Here is a 20040-nt window from a genome sequence, read left to right as displayed (position 1 = left end):
CCCGATCCTGTGATTCTTGCTGATTCCTGGATAGCGTCACCAAACTCACTGGAGACCTCACTGCTGCTGGTTGATGTGACTCAAGATTGATGATTTCTGATGGGTGGTTAAGAGCTGGTAAGGTGGGAGCAGTCTTTGTTTTTCTCCTCAATAAGGTTCTTCAGTTCCCTGTTAAAATCTTCATGAGATAAAACCATTCCTTAGTGATCGAAATGATTTTTGAAAATATGAGACAATGGTAACAGTGGCTCCTGTGCATTGTTGAAATTTTTATTACATTGTCTAGAAAGAGTGTCAAACTGACCCTATCACGTACGCAGCCCATTGGGGAGCATATCAAGTGCTTCAGATCCCTCCTTTTAAAATTTTGAGACAGGTCAGAAAAAAGCAGTGTCATAGTCCTGTTTACTTGGTTTGCCATAATGTTTATCCTTAGTTATAAGACTATACACTGTTGCACTGTTTGCATTATCTTGTAGAGCCAGATGGCGTGTTAGGCAATGTGATAGTTTAGGCTGGCCAAATTCCTGTTTGAAGACGACAGCCACACCAGCTAACATGTGACGAGGGTCATCCAAGTCCCCGGAAATGCTGTGTGCGAAATCCGACAGTTTTGTCATATCGAAAGCGTTTAATAACATCTCTCATAGGTGTTTCAGTAACATTGACGTTATTACAATTTATTTGGTATTCTGTATTTGTTATACTATTGTTTGGTTGTGTATTTAATTTCAGAATATAGTCAACAATCATTGATGCAAGTTTCTTTCTTTCCACTGTGATTTAAATGAATGCCTTTTCGGGGAGAAGTGAAATCTTTGAAAAGAGTCGAGATCGATAAGACTAAACGTTGTTCATTCTAAGAAACTAGTTCCCCCTAATATAGTTGTTTTGCCAGAGCTATGTTGTAATGTATCATATGGTCTGGCTGGACATCATATCTAGGAGGAATTGTTGTGATACAGACTGGTCTGTTTCTTACTCAGGGCATTTAATTCGCATTCCATTTTATCAAAGATAACTTGTGTTGAATTTGCAGTTATATTATTTGTTACCAGCCAGCAAAAAACAGGGGTCGAGTACGTGACTTGCCAGCCTGACTACAGACATATTGTATATCTGCACCAGGCTTGACCAACCCATCAACATGAATTTTTCCATTGCTAAACAGGACCGATAAGCTCAGGTATGCCCTTCCCTGGCTGTCAGCGTAAAAAACTCGACTTTGACTGTTTCCTTCTCACTTCTGCAAACCTTAAGATCGATGGTGTTTTTTGTTTTACCTTCATAATTAGTTTTAATACAAAAGGAAATCGCCTTTAACAGCTAGATTTGTTTGCCTTGGATGGGTTTAAATTTGCAAGTGCAGTGAATCTATTTTGAAGTTGGGATAACAACATGTTTTTCCGTGTTACATTTTTTGTCTTTCATACATCTGTGATTTTGTATTCTAACCCAATCATCACTTGACTGCATGCTTATATTGCTGTCATCAATATTCTGTTGAGATTGAGACAATAAGGGCTTGAACATCATGTCTGATTACTATATGAGGATCCAAACGTAGATATTGGTAATTCTGCCACAAAATAAGCTAGTTGGGCTCGCTTTGACATAACATCTATGTGTCTCAATGAGCATTGTAGTGTGGTGACAATTGCCCTCAAGGAGTCCTCCATCCCCGATTTTACCAGATGTAAAAGAATGTCTGTAAATAAAATCATATAAATGCCACAATCAACAGTATTGGTTTGTTGTGGAACGTTAATTACTTGAAGAGGAATTTCAGCTTCCAATTTAAGATGTTTTCTAACTTTTTTGGCAATAAGCTGGGCATGAGCAAGGTTGTAAGTGCCACAAGAATCAAAGTATAGAAATCTTTGCAGTTCTTTATCATACATCATCAGGCTCCAATGAGATCCTTCTGTTTTATACAGGTTTTGTGTGTCATCCGGATCACTTTAATTTATTTGGTGTTGTACATCATGAATAGGGAAAAATATATGTGTTTTATTTACTTAATTCCAACGGTTCTAAGAGGTGGTCGGAGTCTTCAAGGCATTTAATGGCGTGTGTTATTACTGCGTTCATTAACACAATGTTTGTATCAGATCTCAAAACAGAGAAAGTAAGTGTGTCGTAGTATAATTGAATTGTTTCATCTGTTACCCACTTGTTTTCCAACACAGATAAAACAATGGATAATTTCTCGTCGGTATTTGATTGCTTATTGAATTTTTTGCATCTTGAAAGGGGTCTCCTCTGTTTGAGTATTAAATAGTATTTGAGGAGGAAGAGACTCTTCTAGATAATTTTGGTAAACCCCTGAGCATAGGAGTTCCCTTTTGTATGCCAATGATGTTTTGTTTAATCTGTGTGGTATTTTTTGTAATTGTTGTAGGTGTTTTTTTATGTTCAAATTCAATTTCATTTAGTCCTACTTTGTAACTATCCTTGTTTTTCTTTGCTGCTGATTCAAGTGTGTACTTATTCTTATTAAACTCATTATAAGGACGTATATCAGTTTCTGTTGATTTTTAGCGGTTTCATTAGTTGAGAAAAACACAACAGTGTACTTAGTGCCATTGTTGCATTTATTATTATCTATATGAGTTATTTTTGCAGGCCAGAAGGGAAATCCTCTTACTTTGGCAAACACCAAGTCATTATTTTTAAAATCATTGTTGTCAGTTATAGCAGACTTATGGTTTTCTGCTGGTGACATAAACATTTTAACAAAATAATACTGCAATAAGCATTTGATAAACCTTTATACAAAAAAGCAATAATATATACCAAGTCTAAAATAAAAGTGTGATCAGATACACTGTCTCATATGGATAGTCTATTTTCATAATGAGCAATATTTCCATATGAAAGCAACATATTTGCTTTCATAATGGAATGACTATTTCTAGTTTTTTCCAGTTTTACTGGTAACATTTCAATTGTATGGTTCATTTTAGTAGGAAAACTATGTATCTCTAGCCTAATCTTGTATATTGCATACATAACTTGTTGTTACCAGGATAACAAATTATGTTAAACCCCAAGCTCAGTTGGGTTTCTGAAAATAAAATTTTAGTAGTGAAGATACATGAATGTCAATAATGAAAATAACTGGGTACATTATTAATCTTTACTTAATAATAATAATCTAAAATAGGATTTTCATAAGAAACATATTATCCTTTATTATCTTTGCTTAGAAGAAAATGGAATATTTTTTGAAACAATACCCAAAGATATTTTCCTAATTTGTCACCTGGTCACTGAATGGTTGCTATCTCACCTTATTACAACAGGATCCTCCGTTTGAATCCAGTTGTGTGTATGATTTTCTTATGCTGACAAATAACCTAAAGTAATGTGGTAAACAGTTCTTAATTAGAACTTCAGATCATTCTCAAAAGTCAAGAAATGTTCATACGTATAATGTATTTTAAATTCTGTACAGGGAGACCACTCTGGGTATCTACATCATGGCTGTAGTAGGAATGCTCGGTTACACCTTTGCTCTGTACTCCCAACATCTGGTTTTGGTGTATGCTACTTCTGCATTTCTGGGGTGAGTGATAATACCATTGTACAAGCTAAGAATGATATTCAAACAGAGCTTTCTAGTATTATGTGTTATAAAAATCACTATGTGTGTACACAGATCTTTTGTCTGCATTAAATGTTCATTACAATTATAACATTATCCCCTCATTATATAGGCTGTTCATGGGATGCTTGCCTGAGTTTAGGACTTTTAAAGCTGTCAAATTTATTATCCCTACAACTGATATGAGTCGTTAATTACAACTCATTTACTTTCCCTTTACTGATGAAGTCGTAATTTACGACTCATTTTTTTATATTGACGTTGCTTGGCAACCACTCAATTTATTTCTTTGAAATATGCAGGAGTTGATTCCTTGATTCATTGGCTACATCGACTATAACAATCGAATACGTAGAATAATAATATTGCACCATCACCGGTAAAATAAACCAAGCGCCTCGCCGCTTGGTCAGCTGACCGCTCTACGTCTCGCTGCCTCTCAGCTGGGGCTGCAGATGACGACGTTCTGCCGTGGTGGTTAGTGTTTTAGTGTTACAGCCATTGATCATTGAGGTTATAATAATTATTATTATTTATTATGGCTGATCCATGTCGTTCAGGTGACATTAGAGATATTTTGCAAGAGGAAAGTTCTGGTGAGAGTGATATACCCGGTGATGAAATACCAGCGATATTTATTTGGCAGATATCTCATCGGATAGTGATTATGAACTGCCTGTTGATCCCGGTGAGTCTAGTGATAGTGACTCAAGTGTATCTAACTCCGACATTCCACTTTCAAATAGATTTTCACGTCCTAAATGGGTTCGTATTCTGCCACCTGAGCCAGACCTAATGATCGAAAATGAATTTACTGCACGACATGTAGGTATACAAAATTGTCCTCCTTTGAATTCTAGGCCTATTGCATACTTTTTTCTCTTTTTTACTAACTTTGTATGGGACTTGCTAATTAGAGAAACAAATGCATATGCTAACAATAAAATTAGAAGCAAAAGAGGCTCAGGTGACATGAAACAATTTTCTAGGCTAAACAAATGGAAGGATGTAACACTTACTGAAATAAAAATTTTTATTGAGTTGGTATTGAGCATGGGCTTAGTTAGAATGAAAAATATAGAGGACTATTGGAGTACAAAGAAAAATAGGGCTATGAACTTCTTCTCAAATACCATGTCAATCAATAGATTTCAATTGGTCAGTTCTATGTTTCATGTCAGCTCAAAAGAAGCATTACCAGTAATCCACCCAGACTATGATCCATGGTACAAAATAAGAGATTTTTATGACTATATAAATAACCAACTCAAAGAACACTTTGTGCCCGGTCAGAATCTTTCAATAGATGAGTCACTTATCGGGATGAAAAACAGATGTGTTTTTATTCAATATTTACCAAAAAAAAACATGCTCGATTCGGTATAAAAAAAATTTGAGCTTTGTGACAGCCAAACTAGCTATGTCATGAATGTAGGTTGTTATGGATCAGATGGCCAAATGCAATCTTTTCAATAAAGGTTATCATATATTCACGGACAACTACTACACTAAGTTACCTTTAGCCCGTGCACTGCTTGCTAAGAAAACTTTTCTAACTGGTACAGTGAATAAAAACACTAAGGACCTATCAAAAAAAGTAATTGAAGAAAAACTGGGTGTTCAGCAGAGTATTTACTACAGGCAAGATAAAATTATGTTGGTAGGCTATAAGCAAAAAGCTACAAGGAAGCCAGTGTATTTACTATCAACTGGATGTCATGCGGAAGACAAGTTGGTAACCAGTAGAAGTGGCCTTCAAGGTACTAAACCAGTTGTTATCAACAAATATAATTTACAAATGGGGGTGTAGATAATAGTGATAAAAGTATTTATTACTTGTCCTGTAGCAGATCTACCAAGAAGTACTGGAAAAAATCTGTTTTAATTTACTTGACATTGCTGTATTCAATGCCTTCATTTTATATTCTAAAAACACAGATCAGCCTATGGACAGAGATGATTTTGTTGACATTGTCCTTGAGTTGGCAGAAGGTGATCAAGAAGTTGGTCAAATTGGTCGGGGGGATTGTGAGCATTCACTCCAACACTTACCAGGTTGGAAGGAAAGATTATATGTAATTTGCGCAGATATTCCGAATATAAAAAGAAAACGGAGCAACTTGATGTAAGCCAAATTTGATGAGATGTCAATTTTGATGAGGACCCCTCGTTCCTGCGCCTATTGATGTAGGTCAAATTTGATGCAAGTGTAAATTTGATGAGAGTCCCAGGTTATAACACCAATTTGCTATGTGTCACTCCCACGTTGGTTACGATAATTTGCTGAAAGTCAGTTCTTTAGAATTATTCACTCACCATGTAGTTGTACGCGCCTTGTCACCAGTGGCACGTTGTTATACCATGTTGTTCATCATAGTATCGGTCGCCATCTTGCCCAATGCTAGCTGTATTTCCTCGTATTACTCAAAAATTATTAGATTTGAATGTCTCTGGTGTTATCACCAGAGACAAGTCTGTGTGTATGTCAGGGTTCCAAAATATATTAAGTAATAATTACAAAATTTAACATCACTCCACACTTTTTGTAAAAGGGATATTTAAAGAAAGTTAAAGCAAGTGACCACGAGATTAGTTTATTAAATGTCACACTCTCAACAATATTATAAACTCACTCACCTTGCAGTGCTTTGATAATTTTAAAAGTCTAAACAATATCCCATCCTTGATTAAATTTCAATATACTATACAACAGATCATTACTTTCCCAGGAGAACTAACACAACCTCCTTGCTTCGAGTCTGATGGTAGAAGAACGAATCTCCGTATAATACGACGGATACTGATTCAAAACAACACTCATCACTTCTCTCGTTCAAATCAGCGTCTTCACGAATAAATTTAATTTAATTCTTTCTTATAATTGTCGAAATTTATCACGTTTACTATAATTAATCAATTTAAGTATTTCTATTTTCTTTTTATTAATTTTTCAAAGCTTTTTATTTAAATTTTTAGCAACATGTGCTTTATGACGTCATAAATTTACAAGTCATTCATACCACAATTGGCTCTTCTGCGTAATTCTATTTAATGTTTTTGTAAAACACGAATTTTGGTTATGTTTACTTCATTTTAATTAATCAAATCTTTTCCCGTATAAAGTTCAATAAATGTCTTCGTTATTAAATAAATCTCAATTCCGACAACATGTGATTCACTGATGTCACAGTCTGCCGATTCATTGACGTCACAGTCTGCCAATTCCCCGCGAATATTCAAACGTCGTAATTTGACCTGTTACAAACTACTGGTGTACAAATGTAATTGTGGTTCCATCCAACCTGCTACCACAAATTACAACATTGTTATAGGCCTAACAAAGTGGGGAGAAAAAGAAAAACTCCTGAAAGTGATTCAGACTAAGAGAACATGCCAGTAGAACAGTTGTACAAAGTTTTAGTTTTGTGTGTGTAACTTTTTTATCTTTAGATTTAGTGAACTTATTCATATAAAACATTTTGATCCTAATGAAACAGTGAAGATGTTATACATTTGAAGTTTTATGCTAAGTCTTATGACATTGGAGTTATTTGCTGTGAAATTTGAAAAAATATTTTCATTTTTTAGTTTGTTATTTTTCTTCAGTGGAAAAAAATTTTTTTGACAGGTATGTACCATGTTTTGTTACTATAGAATATTCTCTAGTTTATACTGATTAAAATGGTATGCTATACTATATAGTTTGAGTTCATTGTAATTTAGATTAAGCTATGTAATTTTTATACAACCATGAAATCTGTACCAATGACGCATGTACTGGTCTCAACGAACATGTCAATAAAGTGTATTGTCTAGTGTCTATTGTCATTATTTATTTTTTATGAATTTTTAAAAGTTTATCAATAAAACTGCCAAAATCGCTGTATCAGTAAAGGCATTTAACCGTATCAGTTCTAGGGTTAAAATACTTTTATTCGTTAAAGCTTTTAAATTTTAATTCTTAACAATTGTGCAGAAAATAATGTAAACAATAACTATTACTATCCATCTCAATTTAAATATTTTTCTTATTCCTGAAAAGTCGTTTTATATTTTATCAAATAATGCTGTCTTAAAAGACCTTAAAAACCAAAATATGGGTTTTTGAGGTTTTTAATTAGTTGTATTGGAGTTGCTAAAACTTAATTATTAAAAAAGCGATAAAAATACTTTATTTGATAGTTATTTTTAGAAATTTTAGCATTAGTTAATAAGTAATAAACTTATTCATATTTGAAAAAATACACAGACTACCAGAATTTGCCATAAACGTAATAAGCGAGCCAAAAAATCATTTTTTCAATAAGTAAGGTATAAAGTTTCCTAGAAGTAATGTTTTTTAGTAATGTGAAGGGTTTGTAAGCACTTTAGACATGTAGAACATTTGTAATAGTTGTGGCTTGCACCTTTTGTATCCCAGCACGCAAACGAAGATAGAATCATGCAACTGCCATCTATTGAGAGCAATGGAAACTCTGTGAAAGTGTTCTTAAACTGTTAAGTTGCATACACATTCAGGACGTGATCAATTTTACAATGTAGAGAATACTGTTAAGTGCCGTGGCAGTCCCTGCAAGCTAATTTCTCTGACGGCTTAAGATGCGCTTCAATGTAGTTCTCGAAATTACTGGTCTATGAGTTTTAACTATTTGGCCTGAGGATTAAGGTATAGGCCTATTTCCATTTATAAATTCATACCATTTACATATGTAATATTTTTTTAACTAGCTTGAATGCCTGAAACATCTTTATGCATTTAGTCTTGATGGCAATACAATAATACTTCTCATTTCAACCCATTCTCTAAACATTATTGTGCTCACAGTGTACACAAATAAAAAAATTAGTGGTTATAGTTAAGTTACTTTACAATATAAATTTAAAAGCACACATTAATTATACAGAGTTCAATTACAAGTATACTTGTATACTGCAGCAAATAGAAATAACAAAAAAAAACTATCAAACTTTACTACAGATAGTAACAATATTCAACAGCAGGGGTCTCCAACCTACGGGCTACAGCTACATCCGGCCTGAAAACTGCTCGTGGAAAGCTAGCATACTGAAAAAAGTATTTTCGTTTGATAATATATTTTCTTTTAAGAATTTTTACCATTAAATATGAGTACAGTACTCGTCTCTCACTTGCCACTTCTTTTCTCAATAAGTGTAAAACTAGCGCTTAACAAGTAGTGACCAACCATTGAGTGATAGTGAGTGGTCAGCACGGACTGTACGTGTAAGGGTAGAAAGCTCAGCACTGTTGTACTTTACCCTGACTGTACGTGAGCAGAACCAAAATAACCTCGTTGTGTCAATGCACCCTGCCGCATGATTCATCATTGCTTTCTAAATTCTATTTTCTTGTCAATCGCTTTCCAGTGCCAGTTAAAATCACATCTACTGCAATTGTAGGTTGATGTTTGTGAAGTGCACAGTTATCATGGACAGTGTCTTTTACTTTTTTCTTTTATTGCTCATAACAATGGCTTCTTGTACAAAAAAAAGTTGAATTTGATTGCCGTGCTTTTAATAAATAGTGGATCCATGACTGTTTTATGGCAATAATAAAGAGTTATCTTATTTGTAACGAAACTGTCATTGTTCTCAAAGAATTTAATGTCAAGAAGAGTAAGTATTCCAAATTAACAGACGAATAGACGAGGACAAAATTGCTTCTTTGAAAAATTCGCTTTCAATTCACAGACAAGCAATCTCAACAAAATGAGTCTGCTGTAAAAGCCAGTTTCAAAGTTAGCCATATTCTGGTTAAAGGTAGTAAACCCTTTAACGATAACCAATTGGTGTAAGATTGCATCTTGAAGAGTGTGAATGAAATCTATCCTGTTAAACATTTACTGTTCAATGCTATTAGTTTGTTGGTGAACACAGTACTGCGCCATATGGAGGATTTTGGAAATAACATTTTTTTTTATCAGCTGAAAGATGCATGCAAGGACTTTGAATGGTTCTTAATCGCTCTTGATGAATCAACTGATGTCAGTGACTCGGTTCAAGTTCATTTATTTGTTCGTGGTGTGAGCAATGATTTTAAAATCACAGAATAGTTGACTGACGTTCACGCTATGGAGAGTAGTATGACCGGAGAGAAAATTTGTGCAAAAATTAGAGAAACCATTTCTAATCTTGGGCTCGACTTCAAACGCATGAGGGGTGTTACCACTGATAGTGGGAAAAATACGTCTGGTGCAAAACCTGGAGTAGTTGGAAACATTTGCAATTCTGTTAAAACAGCTGGCGGTTGTTTAACCCATGATTTATCACCATATTATCCATCAACAAGCATTATGTGGTAAACACATAGATGTAGCTGAAGTAATTGTTAAATCTTATTATAGATTTTCCTTGTCAGATGAACATTTAAAATCAATCCTAACGATTGGATATACAAAATTTGACCCTAAATGGGCTAAAATTTTAAGTGGCAGACAAATGCAATCTTTTCACTAACTTGTTCTTTATAAGCTTTACACTTGTTGTAAACTCATGTATTGTCAAGTTTTCTTTAATATTCAATAAAGTACATTTGTAGTAATTTGAAAAGACTTGGTTTTGTATCATCCTGTGTTTTGATTAGGCCTACTCGAAAACTTCTTTTACAGGACGAATATTATTTTGTAGCAAATATAATTATTTGATTGGTCACAGCTTTTTTACAACTAAAGAATTTTAGTTAGCCAACCACAAATATATATAAGGAAATATAGCAACTTAAAAAATTAAACAAGATAATTTCAAAAACCATCAGCAGCTCCTCATTAGAAAAAACTTTTTGGGTGAGGGCTTGACTTTATGAACAGCAATAAACATAGAATTGCACTCTTTGCAGATTCTTCATGAATGGCTACCTGACAGTAGGCTATGAATTTGGAGCAGAATTGACCTTCCCACATGCAGAGACCACAACATCTGGCCTGTTGAATGCTGTGGGGGAACTGTGTGGCATGGCATCGGTGCTGGGTGCAGGTGCAATGCTGGAGCCGTATGGTTCCACATTTACCAACCTTGCCTTGACAGTCATCCTGGCCATGGGGCTGGTGCTCAGGTCAGTCAACTGCTGCACATGTAATTGTGTCCAACTTAGGTTACATAGGACGTACAGTGTTAACTGTTGCAGTCTACTAGTTATACACGTAATGCAGCTATGGTGAGAAGGGTTTATTCAATGCGAATGTTGAGTTCAGCTCTACTTGAGTTTAGCTTTCTGATGTCAAAATGATGCAAGATTTCGTTTTGAGCTTCTTCGTTCTTCGTCACTTACTATTTTTGGCTTCCTTCAGACGAACATGACTCCAGATTTCAGGAGTCTAGTCTGCAACAGCATCAGGTTTCAGATGCTGCACGTAAAAGGAAAGGGAACTGGAGCCAAACTAAACATTCGCATTGAAACTTGTATTAGTCTATAATTCTTTGTTTATAAAAAGCAATAACCATTATTACTATGTGCTTAATTTATGAACAAACACTCCAATAATTAAGACATTTCTATTTTGTATTTTTACAGTACTATTTATTTACTGTTATTAAATTTTTATTGCAGTATGCCGATATCCAAGACCAAGTTACGACGATTGGCTGCCAGCAAAGTTAGACCTGAGGAAAACCACTTGCACATCTTTCAAGAGTAATTGATCACCAGCTCGGGTTATTAATTAAAGGGCAATCTTAATGATTTCAGCTAAAGATGCCAGTGTTTACTTTTACAATCTTCAACGACTCACTGTTGTCTGTTGATTTTTTGGTTTATAACAACTGTTTGTATCTCATACTTTGGTGCTATGAAACTAGTCGAAAATAATCCGCCCCTTCATGACTAGAGGTTGCAAGCCCAAGAGTTAAATCGTATCTGTTCTCTTAACAGAAATATTTCAGTACATATATAAATAAATATACTTTTCATCCTTTAAAATGAAGTAATATTTTATTGGCATATTCAATACATGGCAAAATATTATTTGAAAATCTAGTAACATGTAATACTTTGTTGAGTTTTATTTAATTGTGTTAGTTGCCTTGTTATGCTATATTTTTACCAATTCAGAGAGTTTGACTATCTATTGGAAATATTTACTTGTACATTTAAACCGTAAGGTTCAGTTTAAAAAATATAAAAATAAAATTTTACTAGGTTATTGTCAAAACAAACTTCATACCCATGGAAAGAATTAACATAGCATTTAAAAATTTCTTTTCAACATTTATTAAGAGTTACCTTAAGTACTTACAAATATTAAGCAATACGGAACAAGTTTAATATTTGGATATATTGATTTCACTTTTACATGCTCTTCTGATTGTCTTTACAACTTATACTGCAATGTTAATTTTTTCGAGAAATGTTTTTTTTTTCTTGGGTTAGATTTAAGTTGTTGTTACATTTATAAGCTTGGTGTTTTTATATCTATTTTTATAGAATGATCTTTATTTAAATAATCAACATATATGTTTAAAACTTTTGTGGTTGTGATTGCTGAACTAGTATTATATTGTATTTTTCTCTTGCAATTTTCTTGTTAGTACAAAATACTTATACCATTTGCCGCTACATATCATGGAGTTTTAGGATTAATACTCCAACCTAGGTAGTAATTAGTTTGTTGTACTGTTGTTGCACAAGTGATTCATTAGATTTTAATAATGCACAGTTAGGTCATGTTTAGTATAGATTTTACTAATATTATTCTTAAGTCATTTAATGTTTTTTAATCAACATTTTGTAGTATTCAATATCATGTTACTCTGCAGGCACAAAAACAACATTCATTAAGGAGAAATAAGAAAATAATTTCGTTAGCAAGAAATAAAAGTATAGAACCACAACAAGATGATTTTTGCTTTCAATTTTGTATATTTTTGAAATATGGCAAGACTAATAGAAATTAACGATGGCTTGTCTTTGATCTATTAAAATCAGCTGAGTGACTTGTGAAATAGTTGTTTCTAAGGTCTGAACTGGATAGAATCAGGTAAATATGATGATTGATTTTTGATAATAGTAATTCATTAATGAGGCAGTGGAACTTGTCAGTATTTCTATGGAACATAACAAATTTAAATATGAATCGATTCCTAAAACTGCAATTTCTGTAAATGGAAACATCCTATAAATGACTTTTAAAACAATATTGTCGTCAACTGTCATTTGTTTTACCTATTTGAACATTCAGATATTTTATAAACAAAAGGAATAAGGAATCAGGTACGTCAGATACCTAGCATTGCAAGGTTAGAAGTAACTCAGACAGGTGTAGTGTACAAGAACAGGCTCTCAAGAGAATGTTCCTCCCACTTAGAAATCTAAATAAGAAAAAATGTCAGGAATCGAGCGATATTTCATATTCTCCTCCTAGTCAGTTCATTCAGGTGTTTTTATCATACGTATTATAATTCTTGGTTTAACATCTTCATTGTCCTCGTAATGTTAGCGTGATGATAAATATTAGTATCTAAATCAAACTGTTTAGTACCTATAATCTTAGATCATTGTTTTAAAAAAAGCTAGTAGGAAATCAGCAAGACACATCTAAATGAAGAACAGTACATTTAATAAGTCCTATTAGATTGCTTCCCATTTATCTTAACATTTCATACCCGGAGCTGTTTTTTGACATATCGTAACTATTTAAAAAATCATTAATTCAAAGAGAGTTATCTTTTTCATAAAGATCGAAATTTTTACTCAGTACATAAAAAGTTTGCATTTATGTGCATGTCTATAAAAGTACAATTTAATTTAACCCTTTAAGGAGTATGGACGTCATAAGATGTCTCCTTTTGATAGGTAGGCTACAATGAGTAATGGATAAAATCCAAAAAATACCAAAAGGAGTAAAAAATTAAAATCTTTAAAATCTCTTAAAAAATGTTTATTTGCATTTGAAAGCTTAATAAAAAAGGACTACGTGTTCTAAAAGTCAATATTTCAGTACCTTTCAAAATCAAATGTCTTATTTCCTCACTACGGCAGACTCAATCAATATTGCCTGCCATTTACACAACAGTAACAAACTAGATAGTTGCTCAACAAATATGTCACTTACAAGATAAATATGGCCACAGTACACAGTATACAAGGAATGGCTAGTATAATGTGGCGGCATATTCTGACAGCAAAGCGATGCGCGCGCGACGCGACCTTGAGTCAGGGGCTTCTACCAGGTGGCTATTGCAATCTGGTGGTAAAATCAGATTACAAGTGAATGCGAGCACAAACATGGAAGTTAAGTATGTTGCCGATAGATGGAACTACTTTACAGACAAATCTACTTAAACTCAATCAGTAATAGCAATGCATTTACAAAAATATAAAGGCTTAACGTCATATGACGTCTGTACTCCTTTGGGCCACTATAAGAGTATACATCATATGACGTCCTTACTCATTATGTAGAGTTTACACGCACTCCTTAAAGGGTTAAGTAGTCTTGATTTTTAGAACTGCTATCAGGAACTATGAATCTGAGTCGAATAATCTGTATTAGAATTGGAACTTAAAAGTTACATCCAATTCATCACTACCAAATTCCAAAGTTAGCTGACTCTATCCAATAAAACCTTTTAGATTTTTGTCTTTGCAAAATATATAAATTTAGTATTGTGCCAAAGTATTTTTTTGAAATGTTTAATGTTTAAATGCTCAATATTTTTCTACCTATCTATAATATGTCTTGCCACCATGCTTGCATAGGCTAGGTTAAGGCTGTATAGTATACAGGAGGGGTCAACAGATATTTAGTAGGAAACATTTGTCATTTTTAAAACATATGATTTAAATTATGTTACTACCAATATGTATATCTTACTATTGCTTTTGAAGCATAAGTATTAATATAACTAAGAATAATACAATTTTTTTCAAATAAATTACTCCATTTAACATTTAGTCTTGTAACAATTAAATATATAACAATGTAAGTTTAAATTTTTACATACAAAAGATATAGTTTGCTTTTGAAACCGTATTAATATTGAGTCCATTATGGCCTTGGTTGTAAGTTTGTGTTTTAGATTGTAGTTAAATATTTGCTGATTTATTTATAATTAGGCCAAAATTACATGTAAAAATCTAGAAATCACTGTTAACAAATTATTTTATATTTACCATACTATTTTCTCTTAGTGGTGGAATATTTGTTAAACACATTTAACTAACATTATGATTTTTTTTTTATTTACAACAGATTACAGTTAACTAACAATGAAATTATAACAAGTTACAATGACATGGTATTTCAGAGACATACACAAGTGTATTTATATCTATTTATAAATTAGTATAAAGAAGTTGCTTATATTACTTAGAGAATGTTCCACTAGACAATTTTACCCATCCTGTAGAACATCTTGTGCTGTGAAACAGAGTAAATAGTTTTATTTTGAAAGGTTCATTCAAACCATCCTGTATTTTTAATGATTGTGCCAAAATCTTGCTTTACAATGATGACAAAGATTATAGAAAATAGAGCTATTTATAGGCATGTCTTTGAATTTTTTATGAAAATATATTACGTGTTAGCAACTTATGCCAATTTTTTAAACTGTATGGTTCAATCTTGAACTGTTTTATTGCTATAGGATGTACTACCAAGCTACATTGTGTAAGCCACTTTTCCTGGTTTTCGGATAATGATAGGATGTATAAGATGTGACCAATTAAAAACCATAAAATAATATATACATTCGCATCATACAATTCAAAAAGTTCCAATTTGTACATTATACATTTTTACATTATTCAATGGCCTGAATAGAAAAGGGAGGTAGTATTAAGAAGGGAAATGTACACTAATTTTAGTTTGTGTAATGGAGAAAAAAAACATGTTAAATCACGTGATTGTTTATACAATGGTGTAGTATGGCTTAAGACCACTTAATTCTTGCATTGAAAGGAAATTTGAGAAATAAATTTAGTTCAAAAATCTTAGTGGTGGTGATAACTCTTTAACACATTGGAGTCTGGCTCGCTATTTGCTGTTTTTATAGCCTGGTCTGCATAAATTAATGGGTTTTCAGATTTTTTGTTAAGAAAACTCTTAAATATTATGTATATGATATTATATTTTCTTGAAAGTTCTATCTTTCCTCTTTAAATTGATATGTAAAACTTTATTCCTATAAAATCTAATTAATTTTTTTTTTAATTTCAAAACTTACCTTTTTTGAAGAAAAATAAAAACTCCTGCATGTCTTGTGTTACTTGAAAACTAACTTTTGAATAACTAAAACAAGTAACAACAATTTTTTTAAAGGCATTTACTATATACATATTAACAAATAACTTTAATTGCCAAAAAAATCAAATGCTAAAAAAAAATCACACAAAATCCTTTTTAGTGTGATACTCTTCAACACAGTCAGGTACGCAGAGTGCCACATTACAGTCCTTTCAGTAGAACCTGCTGAAATCCAGAGCATCATCGGTGTCATCAACAATATTAGAGTCCGTATCTAACTTTAATTTAGCTAATATACTGCAATCTTCCATTGTTTTTTTGAAATACGCGCCTCTCCATGACTGTTGTCGTAGACAGACTGACGACGCGCCAGGCCACGTCAGTCGATAAACAAAAGCCTCAAGCGGGTATGACGTAGTAGCGCCTAGCGGAATTTTTCTGAACTAACCATCAAAGCTGGCTTTTTAATGCAGCAACCGGCACTCGAATATCACTCACTCGGGCAACTCTGTATATCAATCGGCAAAGCTGTGCTCGAGTCACGCTCGAGCGCCGGCCCGGTGATAAAACAACGGCGCTCGAGTCTGGCTCGAGCGTAGACTCGAATGTGTTAATTTAATTCAGCTGCCAGTATACTCCATGGAGCTGTATGAGGAGTAGCTGTCAATGACAGATATCTGGTGTGAAGAGCTGTTAATGCCAAATGACTTGCTCGTGATAACAATGTCTCGTGTGCATGGGTACGTTGGAATCACCATGTAACCTGCCAGTGAAGTCAGTAGCTATGTCCACACATACGATTCCATATTCCGTACTCCTCTCACCTTTTGGTTTGGTTTTCCTTGAATATATGCAGTTTTAAGGGATAATATGTGCTAAAAAAGTTAATTTTGTTACTGTCCTGACAGAAAGTATTGGTAATTTCCTTTCCAGTGATGTAATTGCAATATATATATTGTAACAATGAACATTTTTTTATGTTGTGTTTCATTCTGTGGGATCATTTGATGGGATCAAATATCGTCTCCAAGAATGATGCATTCGATTTTGAAAAGGATTTAGTTCTGAAATCATCAAAATGTGAAAACATCTGTTTAGAGTGTAAAGATGAGGCCAATAGAAAAATGCATAGTGAGCTTTACATTGCAATAAGAATACTGGATATGTGTATCAAATTAATAAAACTACTAAAAATTAGATACAGTAGACCTTGAGTATTCAGTCTAATATTCTCAACAGGAGAGTTGAGTGCAAGGACATGATCATCGATCTTGCAATAACCGTTGTGTCCACCAGGCTACTGTTGGCTAAGAAGAAACGAATCATAGTATTGTATAAGTAATTTTCCATTATTATGTTTATTCAGTTCTGTGGTGGACTTTGTGTACAGAACAAAACTGTGAAAAACTATAATTATGAAAGGTATGAAGATAAGGGTGCATACTCAAATTTTAACCTCGTTTAATAGTAAATCCACGAGAAATATTCACCACATATTCCTATGCTCATTTAATCATTTGTTAAAAAATTTTAGTAAAAATATTGGTGGTAATTTTGTGTGATTGTAAAAACAAACTGCAGAGAGGAGTTACAATAAGGCCTAAAATCTAGCACTTGAGGGGCAAAAATAAGTATGATTTCTCAGGAAAAGTCATGCCATAAGTGAAGGCAAAACTGTGTATGTGTGGACAGAGCATGATCCATTAAACAATGTTTTTTTTTTTTTTAATTATAGCCTGAGAAACTATTGTCTAAAGTAGTGGCAGCTATGGAAACTGCTTTGGTCCAATTTAAAATTCTGAAACTTGTCAATGTACTATTCAATACTTATAGTGTACTGTGTGAGGTAAAATCAAAGTGTTATAGTGAATTATAAGGAAATTGTTAAAATTACTTATGCAAGTGGCTATTACATAATATTATTGTAATGTTAAGAATAAATAAGGTTCTGTGATTGTAAAGAGTTATTGCTGTTAAGAAATTGAAATTTTGGAAATGGAATAAAGAGAGGTATTCTTTAATGTTGGTGTAATTTTAATGCCCTCTGAAAATAACTTCCTTACACCAATAACAACTTGGATTCAGTTATTTAAATAGTGTTTTGTTGTATTTAAATCATTCAGGTTTAGTTATTTAATACTGACATTTACTTTTTGTATGCTATTAGTAAAACCAACATTTTTAAACAACTGATACTATGTGCCCAACTATATACTACATACTCAAACTTATAATTTAAAATTTCAAAAGCGTAATCACACAGGATACTTCAAAGTTATATGTAAGACTTTCAGATTAGGTTTATGAGTGGCAGTAAAATTTTCATTCCATAAACATTATGCTCTAAAATTAATTCCTTTTAAGCTACATTTCCACAACTTTTGAACTATTATCTATTTTTGTGGGAAGATTTAGGTGTTAGGTATATTTTACTTTTAACACGTTCGCTACCAGGCGGCGCATATTTGCGCCGCCCGGGTCACCGTAACAGACCAACGTTACAAAATGTGGTTGTTCTACACAGACCGAGAATAATTGGTGTGAGACTAACCACAGACCAAGGATAAAATATTGTTGAATTGAGCTATAATTCAACAAAATAACTTAAAATGTACGTCTGTACTGTCCTTATTTGATATATTGCTGATTTGCGTAATTTTTACGGTGGCTCATATGTGGGACGCTCGGTCTATAGCATCAAAATCTTAACATAGACCAAGCGTCCCATATATGAGCCACTATTTATTTGCTCAGTTACTGTAGGTTTTAGGGTAAGTTTCAATCAAACATGCATATCTTATTATGAGAGTATTTTATTTCATGGTACAAAAGCTCAAACAACAGAGTCATATAAATATAGGTTCATTTAATGTTTTATTATACATGTCTTATTCGGCTATAGGCCTACAAGAATTTTAATTTTAGAAATAAAAAAAGTAGCATATAAGAAAATAAAGTAGGAATAAAGTTTATTTTATTTCGTGGTACCAAAACACAAATGGGATTTTTTTTACTCTACAAGACATAATACACGACTGTTAACCCATATCTTATAACTATCTTACAAAATAAGTGAACATTTATATAAGTTATTAAATTTACACAAATATTCAGAATGTACCACGTTACATTATATTTAAGTGCTCACACATTCATATTATAATTATTGTGCCACTGGTTATAACAAGTTAGCATGCATAGGCCAAACGGTTTATTATTTGAGTCTCTGCAGACGGAGCAGGTATAAAATGTTTGCTTCCTCCTCTGGTTTCTCTCTCTGCAAACATGGCATCTCAGACCCTTGTACACCCTTCACGGGAGTATGGGCAGACTGTGAAGAGTGGCTGGAGCGAGGATTCCTTGGCATGGGCTCTATCTGAATGTAATTTTTTATTACGATGTCCCTGAACTTCAGGTAGGTTGTTTTGGTGGCAAGACTTGAGAAAATGTAGACACCGTTCGACAGGGAGACGTCTAGCAGGGAAAAAAATTTAACAAAACTTAACCTCAACCCTAGTTCTGAAGAAAGAAGCCCGTGGTGTGAGGTTTACAACAAGAACAGTGTAGGCTGCAATGAACAAGTTTATCAACTGTGCGGGACGTAATATTTAAGACATCCCCATAGACCAATACAAAAGTATCAAGCCTCTAAAATAGACTAGTGAATTTTCAAGGCAATAATAGTGGCATGCAAACAGCGGCGCAAATATGGGACGTCAGTCTATTTGAGGTGCCCCGAGCGGCGCATATTTGGGACGCCGGTGCACGGGTAGAAACCGTGCGGCTCATATTTGGGCCGGCTGGTCTATGGGTATACGACTTTTCTTCACATGGTGGTAGCGAACGTGTTAAATCTATCTTTAAACACAAAAGAAATTGTAAAAATCTCTTAAAATATTTGACTTGGCTCTACTTAAACAATTTGAAATTAACGTTTTCTGGTTCAAACTGTTTTGACAAAATACCAGCACAATTGAAATCTTTTAGCCCCACTGTGGATACCCATCTACAGTCAACAATTAATTGTTAGATCAAAACGCATTTGTATATTGGAGATTTTTTGTATGAAGATGGCTCTCCATAGCGAAGTCGAAAGATTAAAGATTTTAATCGTGTTAGCAATTCTTTGAAGAGGTTTAAACTGTAAAATCTTCATGCTAGTCTTTACGCTGGCCGTGTTAAATTTGATAATAGATCATAAATATACAAATTTGTAATAGTTCATCTTGCTGATTA

At 33.4% G+C, this 20040-nt stretch overlaps 1 protein-coding gene across 3 annotated transcripts in view; it reads left to right on the top strand.

The window, feature by feature from the left end:
* LOC124355166 (feline leukemia virus subgroup C receptor-related protein 2-like) overlaps positions 1-12751 on the top strand; it is a 56966-nt gene extending 44215 nt beyond the window's left edge. For all 3 annotated transcript variants that reach the window (XM_046806164.1, XM_046806162.1, XM_046806163.1), the window contains 3 exons: positions 3458-3568; positions 10461-10676; positions 11172-12751. In XM_046806164.1, the coding sequence (XP_046662120.1) occupies positions 3458-3568; positions 10461-10676; positions 11172-11259 (415 nt within the window). In that variant the 3' untranslated portion in view covers positions 11260-12751. The remainder of the gene's footprint in view (positions 1-3457; positions 3569-10460; positions 10677-11171) is intronic.
* Positions 12752-20040: the final 7289 nt, after the last annotated feature.

Source organism: Homalodisca vitripennis, chromosome 2 (genome assembly GCF_021130785.1).
Source record: "Homalodisca vitripennis isolate AUS2020 chromosome 2, UT_GWSS_2.1, whole genome shotgun sequence".
NCBI classification, from domain to species: Eukaryota; Metazoa; Arthropoda; class Insecta; order Hemiptera; family Cicadellidae; genus Homalodisca; species Homalodisca vitripennis.
This window is presented reverse-complemented; position numbering and strand designations above follow the sequence as displayed.